A 12,427-nucleotide genomic window follows, 5' to 3' on the forward strand; every position below is an offset into this window, starting at 1 on the left:
GGGCACTGTTCTCAGAGCCTGTCTTCAAGTCATTCCTGCTGAGAAACTCATAGGGGCTCCCCCCTTCCCCATCAGATCAACCCTCTGACCACTGCCTACTGAGCGTGGACTGGGCTCCTAGCGTTTAGTCAGTGCTTTCTGGCTCCCAGGTGTCCCTGATCAGGCCAGACCCATTCTGGGTTGGCGTGGGTCTTCCTAACTAATGTTTCCAGGAGTCCCATTACCTGTCGAGCTCCTTCCAGTTGAGTGGTGTCCTCTGCACAGTCACAGGTAGGGGTATGTTCTTGGCAGGGAGTGGGCTAGCCCTCTGCAGGACACAAGGCTTCTTGAGGAGGCAGCAGATGTCATCCGCCAGCTCTGAGGGAGAGACCAGACCCTCACATGGCTGACTCCAGCCCTGCTTCTCCCCTAAAACCCCCACCTTGATGACTATCCACACCTGGCAAGTGGAATGGTTGCCAAAGAGTGACAAGACATGAGCCCCAAGCTGTTAGGTACACGGAGGCTGACATGCATAAAAAGGTCATTTTGGGTTATGTTTTGGGAGACTTAATTCGCTGTGTGATTTCAGGTAAGTTAAATAGACCTCTTTGAGCCCTGGTTTCTGTTTTTGAAAGTGCTTTGGAGGGGCGGCCCCCATATACCAAGGATGGTGGGTTCAAACCCAGCCCCAGCCAAACTGCAACAGAAAAATGCCGGGCGTTGTGGTGGGCGCCTGTAGTCCCAGCTACTTGGGAGGCTGAGGCAAGAGAATCACCTAAGCCCAGGAGTTGGAGGTTGCTGTGAGCTATGATGCTATAGCACTCTACACAGGGCGGCAGCTTAAGACTCTGTCTCAAAAAAGAAAGAAAAAGTGCTTTGGAAAGAAGAAAGCTAAGGAATGCTCAATCTTTTTACTTCTGCGTGGCGCGGCCTTGCAGAAAACTTTGATCAGGAGTAGTATTCCCTCTTCGCTCTCCTGACATTGTGCCCTGGTGACTTCATCAGGAGATGCTAAGAATCAGAATTCAGGGCGGTGCCTCTGGCTCAGTGAGTAGGGTGCTGGCCCCAAATACTGAGGGCAGCAGGTTCAAACCCGGCCCTGGCCAAACTGCAACAAAAAAATAGCTGGGTGTTGTAGCAGGTGCCTGTAGTCCCAGCTACTCAGGAGCCTGAGGCAAGAGAATCGCCTAGGCCCGAGAGCTGGAGGTTCCTGTGAGCTGTAATGCTACGGCACTCTAGTGAGGGCAACAAAGTGAGACTGTCTCTAAAAAAAAAAAAAATCAGAATTGAGGCTTGGCACCTGTAGCTTTGCACCTATGGTGCCAGCCACATACACCAGAGCTGGCAGGTTTGAACCTAGCTCTGGTCCACCAAACAATGACAATCGCAACAAAAAAAGAGCCAGGTGTTGTGGCAGGTGCCTGTAATCCCAGCTACTTGGGAGGCTGAGGCAAGAGAATCACTTGAGCCCAAGGGTTTGAGGTTGCTGTGAGCTATGATGCCACAGCACTCTACCGAGAGTGACATAATGAGACTCCATCTCAAAAAAAAGAATCGGAATCGGGGCGGCACCTATGGCTCAAAGGAGTAGGGCGCTGGCCCCATATGCCGGAGGTGGCGGGTTCAAACCCAGCCCCGGCCAAAACTACAAAAAAAAAGAATCGGAATTGATTTCCACACAGCACCAGTGTTGGGCCTAGTTCCTGTGGAAAGAACTCTGCTGTTGCTGTGGGCTCTGAATCAGAACCAGACTGGACTGGCCTGCCTGTCTGAGCTCACGCAGGTCTGTGACTTTCCTGTCAGGGAATGAGATGAAGACAGGGCTACGCACTTGCATCTCTTGGCACAGACTGGCATGGAGACAAGGGAGGCCCTTCTGTTTGGATATTCTTTAGCAGGTAAAATCTCTAAGGGCACACAAATCTGTCCCCTCTAGACCCCTCATCCCAGTCTACTCTCATGGAGGCAGGGAAAGGCCATACCAGAGTAATGGTCCACCAGGGCTTGGAGGGAAGGGAAGGTGAGGCGTGGTGAAATGTACAGCCAGCCATTGTCAAGACATTGGATCCTGTAGTGTCTGATCCGGTCCCAGGATGCAGGGCGGCTGAGTCTGACGGACAGTGAGTAACAGCCTGAGGAGGAATGGGTAGGTGGGTAGGGGCATGGAGGATCTGCCAGGATCCAGCTCCACCCAAGTTAGAGGAAGGAGGAAATTAGAAATGGCCACAGGGCCCAAGCAAAAGGGAAGTCTCTCAGGTAGGGGTAGGACAAAGACTTGCTCTGTTGGCAATGAATTACAGGTTCATAGATGAGGCTTTTTTGAGGATGAAATCAGGTAATGCACACAATGCCCTCAGTACAGAATCTGGCATTTTGTCAGTGAACATTAAATGTTGGCTGTTCTTGGCTTGGCACCCATAGCACAGTGGTTATGGCACCAGCCACATACACCAAAGTTGGTGGGTTCTTACCTGGCCCAGGCCAGCTAATCAGAAATGACAATTGAAACAAAAAATTACCAGGCGTTGTGATGGGCGCCTGTAGTCCCAGTTGCTTGGGAGGCTGAAGCAAGAGAATCGCTTAAGCCCAAGAGTTTGAGGTTGCTGTGAGCTGTGACGCCATGGCCTTCTACCATGGATGATATAGTGAAACCCCATCTCAAAATAAATAAATAAATAAATAAACCGAAATGCTGGCTGTTCTTACTAAGGCTCAGGTGGCAGAAGTGTTAGAATGTGAAAAGATGTCAAGCACATGTCATCAAGGAGGTAGAGAAATAGGAACTTTCACCCTGCTGGTGGAAAGAGAAATTAATACAAGCCACTTTGGAAACAGTTTGTCATTAACTAGCTGAGTTGAATGTACACATGCGTTACAACTTTGCAGTTCCATCCTGGGCACATTACCTTAGAAATAGACAAATGGTACTCAGCCCTACTATGAAACTAATTTATGGCTTTCACATGAAAGCTATAACCCAGTTATAACCTAAGCATATGGGGAAGGGGGAGAGGGAGGGGAGGGAGCGGGGAGGTGGGCAGCAGGAGGGTGATTGGTGGGATTATACCTGCAGTACATTTTACAAGGGTATATGTGAAACTTAGTAAATGTAGAATATAAATGTCTTAACACAGTAACCAAGAAAATGCCAGGAAGGCTATGTTAACCAGTGTGATGAAAATGTGTCAAACGGTCTATAAAACCAGTGTATGGTGCCCCATGATTGCATTAATGTACACAGCTATGATTTAATAAAAAAATAAATAAATAATATGTCAAACGGTCTATAAAACCAGTGTATAGTGCCCCATGATCGCATTAATGTACACAGCTACGCTATGATTTAATAATAAAAAAAAAAGAAATATACAACTGTGGGCAGCATCTGTGGCTCAGTGGGTAGGGCATGGCCCCATATACCGAGGGTGGCAGGTTCGAACCTGGCCCTGGCCAAACTACAAATAAAAAAATAGCCGGGCATTGTGGTGGGCACCTGTAGTCCCAGCTACTCGGGAGGCTGAGGCAAGAGAATCACCTAAGCCCAGGAGTTGGAGGTTGCTGTGTTCTGTGATACCACAGCACTCTACTGAGGGCGATAAAGTGAGACTGTCTCTAAAAAAACAAAAAAAAGAAATAGACAAATGCGAATATTCACCAAAGCATTGTTTGTAGAAGAGAAAACTGCAAACAGCCTATTTGTGGGGTGGCACCTGAAGCTCAGTGGATAGGGCGCCAGCCACATTCACTGAGGCTGGCAGGTTCAAACCTGGCCCCGGCCAGCTAAAATCAACAATGACAACTGCAACAACAAAAAAAATAGCTGAGCATTGTGGCAGGCGCCTGTACTTTTAGCTATTTGGGAAGCTGAGGCAAGAGAATCACTTAAGCCCAAGAATTGGAGGTTGCTGTGAACTGTGATACCATGGCATTCTACTGCGGGCAACATATTGAGACTCTTGTCTCAAAAAAAAAAAAGCTCAAAAACCAAAACAGCCTGTTAGTGAACAATAGTAGATTAAATGGTGGGTTACAGAATGCAATAATATGTAACAGGAAAAATTAATAACTGCTACCATATAAGCATAAAACAATTTTGGAATTAATGAGTAGAAACAAGTCACAAAGCATACCTTCAGCAGGATTATTTTTTTTTCCCTCTGAGACAGAATCTTACTCCATTACCCTGGGTAGAGTGCTGTGACATCATCATAGCTCAGAGCAACCTTTTGCGCTCAAGACATCCTCTTGTCTCAGCCTTCAGAATAACTGGATCAAGTGGTGCTTGCCACAACACCCAGCTAACTTTTAGTAGAGACTGGGTCTTGTTCTTACTCAGTGTGGTCTTGAACTCAACTCAAGCAATCTACCTGCCTGGGCCTCCCAGAGTGCTAGGATTACAGGCCCGAACCACTGCACCCAGCCAGCGTGATTCTATTTAAAGTTCAAAGGTAGCCATGACTGTATTACATGTTACACACAGATACAGGTAAGGCAAAGCTATGAAGAAAAGCAACTGGATGATTAGCAATGAAGCATACAAGGGCTTTCAAGAGATTGTTATTGTACAATTTCTTTTTTTTTTTTTGTAGAGACAGAGTCTCACTTTATGGCCCTCGGTAGAGTGCCGTGGCCTCACACAGCTCACAGCAACCTCCAACTTCTGGGCTTAAGCGATTCTCTTGCCTCAGCCTCCCGAGCAGCTGGGACTACAGGCGCCCGCCACAACGCCCGGCTATTTTTTGGTTGCAGTTTGGCCGGGGCCGGGTTTGAACCCGCCACCCTCGGTATATGGGGCTGGCGCCCTACCGACTGAGCCACAGGCGCCGCCCGTACAATTTCTTAAATTGGCAAGTGAGAACATGGATGTTAGTTTTACTATTACTGTTTAACCTATATGTGTACATCATGTACACTGGTATATGTGACAGGATTTTTCCAATTTTGTGTTTTTAGTTTTTTAAGTATACTTTATGAGGTATAATTTACATACCGTGTAATAAAATACACACATTTAAACTGTACACTTTGCTAAGTTTCAGCAATTTTTTTTTTTTGAGACAGTTTCACTCTGTCCCCTATAGTGCCATGACATTAGCCTAGCTCACAACAACTTCAAAATCCTGGGTTTAGGCTTGGCACCTTGGCTCAAGTGGCTAAGGCGTCAGCCACATACACCTGAGCTGGCGGGTTTGAATCCAGCCCGGGCCCGCCAAACAACAATGACGACTGCAACCAAAAAATAGCCAGGCGTTGTGGCAGGTGCCTATAATCCCAGCAATTTGGGAGGCAGAGGCAGGAGAATCGCTTGAGCCCAGGAGTTGGAGGTTGCTGTGAGCTGTGATGCCACAGCACTCTACCCAGGGCGACAGTTTGAGGCTCTGTCTCAAAAAAAAAAAAATCCTGGGTTTAGGCTACTTCTGCCTCAGCCTCCCTAATAGCTGGGACTACAGGTGCCCACCACAATGCCTCACTAATTTTTCTTTTTTTAGTAGAGACAGAGTCTCACTCTTGCTCAGGCTGGTCTCAAACTCCTGAGCTCAAGGGATCCTCCCATCTTCGCCTCCCAGAGAGCTAGAATTAAAGAATTTATTTATTTATTTATTTATTTACTTATTTATTTTTTAGAGGCAGAGTCTTATTTTGTTGCCCTTGGTAGAGTGCCGTGGTGACACAGCTCACAGTACCCTTCAGCTCCTGGGCTTAGGTTCTCTTGCCTCAGCCTCCAGAGTAGCTGGGACTACAGGCACTCACCACAACACCCGGCTATTTTTTGTTGTAGTTTGGCCGGGGCTGGGTTTGAACCTGCCACCCTCAGTATATGGGGCCGGCACCCTACCCATTGAGCCACAGGCACCATCCTAAAGAATTACTTAGATGCACCTGGGTAACCAAAAAACTTTTGTTTGGTCACCTAGGCAGGAACCTCCTGGCTCAATCAAGTGATCTTCCTGCCTCAGCTTCCCAAGTAGTTAGGATCACAGGTGCTTGCCAGCATACTTGGCTAAAAAATTTTAATTTTTTAAATAATCAAAAGGTCCTCATTCATATAGTAGTGAGTATCAAAAAAAAAAAAAACATCAAAAAGGGCTGGTGTCATGGTGGCCCATGCCTGTAATTCCAGCAATTTGGGAGGCCAAAGCAGGATGATCATTTGAGCCTAAGAGTTTTAGACCAGTCTGAGCAACTTGGCAAGACTCAGTTTCTATAAAAAATTAAAAAAGAAAAGTAGTATGTTAGTATGTGGTGGTATGGGCTTATAGTCTCAGCTACTTGAGAGATGAGTCAGAAGGATCTCTTGAGGCCAGGTCTCAAAAAAAAAAAACCCAAAAAACGGTTATGGTCAGGCACACACATTATAGGTGGCTCACACCTATAATCCTAGTACTCTGGGAGGCCGAGGCAGGTGGATTGCCTAAGCTCCCAGGTTCAAGACCAGCCTAAGTGAGTGTGAGAACCTGTCTCTAAAAAATAGCTGGGCATTATGGCAGGTGCCTGTAGTCCTAGCTACTCAGGAGCCTGAGACAAGAGAATTACTTGAGCCCAGGAGTTTGAGGTTGCTGTGAGCTATAATGATGCCACGGCCCTCTACCAAAGGCAACAAAGTGAGACTCTGTCTCAGAAAAAAAAGAAACAAAGAACCTGGTTAGAAGAGAAAAGCGCATGGCTGGGCTTGGCACCCGTAGCTCAGTGGTTAGGGCACCAGCCACATACACCGAGGCTGGCAGGTTTGAACCCAGCCCAGGCCTGCTAAAACAACGACGACTACAACAAAAAAATAGGTGTTGTGATGGGCGCCTTGTAGTGCCAGCTACTTGGGAGGCTGAGGCAGGAGAATCGCTTAAGCCTAAGAGTTTGAGATTGTTGTGAGCTGTGATGCCATGGTACTCTACTGAGGGGAGACATAATAAGACTCCGTCTCAGGAAAAAAAAAAAGAGCGGCGCCTGTGGCTCAGTGGGTAGGGCGCCGGCCCCATATGCCGAGGGTGGCGGGTTCAAACCCAGCCCTGGCCAAACTGCAACAAAAAAATAGCCGGGCATTGTGGCGGGCGCCTGTAGTCCCAGCTACTTGGGAGGCTGAGTCAAGAGAATCGCCTAAGCCCAGGAGTTGGAGGTTGCTGTGAGCTGTGTGACACCACGGCACTCTACCGAGGGCAATCAGGTGAGACTCTGTCTCTACAAAAAAAAAAAAAAAGAAAAGCACATGGCTGAAAAATGAATGAAGAAAAAAGACATAATACGCAGGCCTCCAAGAGTAGTTTTCAGCCAATGAGGATGCATATGATAGCCTTTATTTTTTTGAGACAGAGACTCACTCTGTGGCCCTGGATAGAGTGCCATCGCATAATCACAGCTCACAGCAATCTCAGACTCCTGGGCTCAAGCAATCCTCTTGCCTCTATTTTTCTTTTTTTTTTTTGAGACAGAGCCTCAAGCTGTCACCCTGGGTAGAGTGTGGTGGCATCACAGCTCAACGAAACCTCCAACTCCTGGTGTCAAGCAATTCCCCTGCCTCAGCCTCCCAAGTAGCTGGGATTACAGGCACCTGCCACAACGCCCGGCTATTTTTTGGTTGCAGCCATCATTGTTTTTGGCAGGCCCGGAATGGATTCGAACCTTCCAGCTCAGGTGTATGTGGCTGGCACCTTAGCCACTTGAGCCACAGGTGCCTAGCCATGTTTTTCTTTTTTTCTTTTTTGACCAGGGCTGGGTTTGAACCCGCCACCTCCGGCATATGGGACCGGCACCCTACTTCTTGAGCCATAGGCGCCACCCTATCTTTTTTTCTTTTTCTTCTTAAAAAAGTCTTTTTCTTCTTAGAGTCTCACTTTATCACCCTCGGTAGAGTGCCATGGCATCACAGCTGTCAGCAACCTCCAACTCCTGGGATTAGGCAATTTTTTTGCCTCAGCCTCCCGGTAGCTGGGACTACAGGCGGCCGCCACAACACCCAGCTATTTTTTTTGTTGCAGTTTGGCTGGGGCCAGGTTCAAACCCATGATCCTCTGTATATGGAGCCTGCACCCTACCCACTGAGCCATAGGCACGGCCCCTTGCCTCCGTTTTTCTTTTTTTTTTTTTTTTTTGTAGAGACAGAGTCTCACTTTATGGCCCTCGGTAGAGTGCCGTGGCCTCACATAGCTCACAGCAACCTCCAACTCCTGGGCTTAAGCGATTCTCTTGCCTCAGCCTCCCGAGCAGCTGGGACTACAGGCACCCGCCACAACGCCCAGCTATTTTTTGGTTGCAGTTTGGCCAGGGCTGGGTTTGAACCCGCCACCCTCGGTATATGGGGCCGGTGCCCTACTGACTGAGCCACAGGCGCCGCCCATTGCCTCCGTTTTTCTATTTTTATTTTTGTTTTTATTATTTTTTATTTTTTGTAGAGACAGAGTCTCACTTTATGGCCCTCGGTAGAGTGCCGTGGCCTCACACAGGTCACAGCAACCTCCAACTCCTGGGCTTAAGCGATTCTCTTGCCTCAGGCTCCTGAGTAGCTGGGACTACAGGTGCCTGCCACAACACCCAGCTATTTTTTGGTTGCAGTTTGGCCGGGCCGGGTTTGAACCCGCCACCCTCAGTATATGGGGCCGGTGCCTTACCGACTGAGCCACAGGCGCCGCCCCCATGATTTTTTTTTTTTTTTTTTTGTAGAGACAGAGTCTCACTTTATGGCCCTTGGTAGAGTGCCATGGCATCACACAGCTCACAGCAACCTCCAACTCCTGGGCCTAAGCGATTCTCTTGCCTCAGCCTCCCCAGTAGCTGGGACCACAGGCGCCCGCCACAACGCCCGGCTAACCCATGATTTTTTTTTAAAAAGGAAAACTATTAATAGAATGTATGTTTCCTACTACTGCTGTAAAAAATTACCATAAATTGGGCGGCACCTGTGGCTCAAGGGGTAGGGCGCCGGTCCCATATGCCGGAGGTGGTGGGTTCAAACCCAGCCTGGCAAAAAAAAAAAAAAAAAAAAATTACCATAAATTTAGTGGTTTCATAAAACAAAACTTTATTTATTTATGACAGAGTTTCACTGTATCGCCCTCTGTAGAGTGCTGTATCATCATAGCCCACAGCAAACTCAAACTCTTGGGCTTAAGCGATTCTTATGCCTCAGCCTAACAAAAATTTATTATTTTATAGTTCTGGAAGTCAGAAGTCTGAAATGGGTTTCACTAGACTAAAAATCAGGATGTTGGCAGGTCTATGTTCTTCCTGCAAGCTCTGGAGGAGAATTCATTCTCTTGCCTTCTTCAGTTTCCAGAAGCCATCTACACTCATTGGCTTGTGGCCCATTCCTCAGTCTTCCAAACCAGTAGCATCTTCCAATCTCTAACTTAGACCCTGCTGAGTCCCTCTTATAAGAAGACTTGTATTGGCTGGGCATGGTGGCTCACCCCTTAATCCTAACATTCTGTGAGGCTGAGGTGGATCAACTGCTTAAGCTTAGGAGTTCAAGACCAGCCTGAGCCCAGCAAGACCCCGTCTCTACTAAAAATGGAAAAAACTAACTGCGTGTTGTGGCAGCCACCAGTAGTATCAGCTACTCAGGAGGCTGAGGCAGGAGGATTGCCTTGCCTTCAAACCCCAAGAGTTTGAGGTTGCTGTGAGCTATGATGATGCCATGGCACTCTACCCAGGGCAACAGAGTGAAACTCTGTCTCAAAAAACAAAACAAACAAACAAACAAAGCTAATCCCAAATAAAATCCCTACCTCAAAATCCTTAATCACATTGGCAAATGCCTTTTTTGCCTTGTAAGGTAACATATTCATGGGTTTGAGGGTTTAGGACCTGGACATCTTTAGGAGGAACATCATTCTGCCTACCACAGAAGGGTACTTTCTCTCAACCTGATATACAGCATGTGTGAAGATCGTACGTAATGGGAAAGACTGAATTTTCCTTCTAAGGTTGGGAACAAAGCAATGTTTTAACCACGTCTGCTCAGTGTTGTACTAGATGACGTAGTAAGTGCAATAAGGAAAGGGAAAGAAATTAAAAGTATGTGGGCTCACACCTGTAACCCTAGCACTCTGGAAGCCTGAGGTGGGTGGATCCCTTGAGCTCAGGACTTCCAAGACCAGCATGAACAAGAGCAAGACCCCGTCTCTAATAAAAATAGAAAAACTAGCCTGGCAATGTGGCATGCGCCTGTAGTCCCAGCTACTCCAGAGGCTGAGGCAAAGGTACCTTGTAAGCCCAAGAATTTGAGGTTGCTGTAAGCTATGACACAACAGCACTCTACAACAGAATGAGACTCTATCTCAAAAAACAAAAAAAGTATATGGATCGGAAAATAGATAGTATAAATCCCTTTATTCATAGATAACACAATCATGTATGTAGAAAATTCTAAGGACACCTGTCGTCCTGCTACTCAGGAGACTGAGGCAAAAGAATCGCTTGAGCCTAAGGGTCTGAGGTTGCTGTGATAATGCTATGATGCCATGGCACTCTACCGGAGTGACAAAGTGAGACTCTGTCTCAAAAAAAGAAAGAAAGAAAAAATTCTAAGGAATCTATAAAAACCTACTAAAATTAAAAAGCAAATTTAACAAGGTAATCCAAAATCAATAAATAGTAGATGGGCAGCGCCTGTGGCTCAGTGAGTAGGGCGCCGGCCCCATATGCCAAGGGTGGCGGGTTCAAACCCACACCCGGCCAAACTGCAACAAAAAAATAGCCGGGCATTGTGGCAGGCGCCTGTAGTCCCAGCTGCTCGGGAGGCTGAGGCAAGAGAATCGTGTAAGCCCAAGAGTTAGAGGTTGCTGTGAGCCGTGTGACGCCCCGGCACTCTACCCGAGGGCGGTACAGTGAGACTCTGTCTCTACAAAAAAAAAAAATAAATAAATAAATAAACAAATAGTAGAACCTCCATAGTTATATATAAAAAATATATAGTATATATAATTTTATATATTATTATTTTTTATTTTTATTTTATTTTATTTTTTTTTTTTTTGTGGTTTTTGGCCGGGGCTGGGTTTGAACCCACCACCTCCGGCATATGGGACCAGCACCCTACTCCTTGAGCTACAGGCGCCGCCCTTATTTTTTATTTTTTATTTATTTATTTTTTTGTAGAGACAGAGTCTCACTTTATGGCCCTCGGTAGAGTGCCATGGCATCACACAGCTCACAGCAACCTCCAACTCCTGGGCTTAAGTGATTCTCTTGCCTCAGCCTCCCAAGTAGCTGGGACCACAGGCGCCCGCAACAACGCCCAGCTATTTTTTGGTTGCAGTTCAGCCGGGGCTGGGTTTGAACCCGCCACCCTCGGTATATGGGGCCGGCGCCCTACCAACTGAGCCACAGGCGCCGCCCCTAATTTTATATATTATAATATACCTCCCTACACTGATCATCTCTTTGAGTTGGCCTAATTTTCACAGACCAGACAGGCACCACATGTACATATTAGCACAGGAGGCCTAGTTCCTTATGTTGATCACCTCCATATGTTGACTACTTTGTTATAGTCCCTTAGGTGGTCAACTTATAGAGGAACTACTGTACTTTGAGAAGTGTGGCACAGGGTCTCTGCTTCCTTTTCTTTGTCCTCTTTCTTTTTTTTGAGACAGAGTCTCACTATGTTGCCTTTAGTAGAGTGTTATGACATCACAGCTCACAGCAACCTCAAACTCCTGGGCTGAAGTGATTCTCTTGCCTCAGCCTCCCAAGTAGCAGGGGCTACAGGTGCCTGCCACAACACCTGGCTATTTTTTATGTTGCTGTTGTTGGTGTAGTTGTTGTTGTTGTTTAGCAGGCACAGGCTGGATTCAAACCTGGCAACCCTCGTGTATGTGGCTGGTTGTCCCAACCACTGAGTTATGGGCACTGAGCCTCTTTTGTTGACTCTTGGAGCTCTTTGAACTCTGTACCTTTAATTAATTTTTTTGGGCTGGGCACAGTGGCTCATGCCTATAATTCTAGCACTGTGGGAGGCTGAGGCAGGTAGGTTGCCTGAACTCACAAGTTCAAGACTAGCCTGAGCCAGAGCGAGACCTCATCTCTAAAAATACCCAGGGTTTTTAATATATATGTCCTTACAGACTTTATAACAACCAAATAAAATTCTAGCAATAAATTAAAAAAAAATACCTAGGCGTTGTGGCAGGCAGCTTTAGTCCCAGATACTTGGGAGGTTAAGGCAAAAAATTATTATTTTTTTCTTTTTAAAAAATGGTATCTCACTATGTTGCTCAGGCTGGCCTTGAACTCTTGGGCTCAAGTGATTTTCCTACCTCACCCTCCCAACTAGCTGAGATTACCACACATGAGCTACCACACAGCTATGCTATGACCCTGAAAAAACTATGGTTATAAAAGAGCTACATATCTGAAAATAGGCCCAGAAGGCCAACCAACCCAGCCAAACCTGTGACCAAGACTTTCCATCCTTTGCCTGTTTTTTTAGCTACCTGACCCTGGGCACTCTCAC

General features: G+C 46.8%; 2 protein-coding genes across 3 annotated transcripts in view; one reads left to right on the forward strand and one right to left on the reverse strand.

Annotated features, from left to right (window-relative positions):
* Positions 1-12,427, forward strand: part of MYL9 (myosin light chain 9) — a 183,149-nt gene that overhangs the window by 87,972 nt on the left and 82,750 nt on the right. The window lies entirely within an intron of this gene.
* Positions 1-12,427, reverse strand: part of SLA2 (Src like adaptor 2) — a 34,002-nt gene that overhangs the window by 1,708 nt on the left and 19,867 nt on the right. For both annotated transcript variants that reach the window (XM_053573577.1, XM_053573578.1), the window contains exons 6-7: positions 1,965-2,114; positions 225-357 (exon numbers count right to left, since the gene is read on the reverse strand). In XM_053573577.1, the coding sequence (XP_053429552.1) occupies positions 225-357; positions 1,965-2,114 (283 nt within the window). The remainder of the gene's footprint in view (positions 1-224; positions 358-1,964; positions 2,115-12,427) is intronic.

Source organism: Nycticebus coucang, chromosome 21 (assembly GCF_027406575.1).
Source record: "Nycticebus coucang isolate mNycCou1 chromosome 21, mNycCou1.pri, whole genome shotgun sequence".
Taxonomy (NCBI): Eukaryota; Metazoa; Chordata; class Mammalia; order Primates; family Lorisidae; genus Nycticebus; species Nycticebus coucang.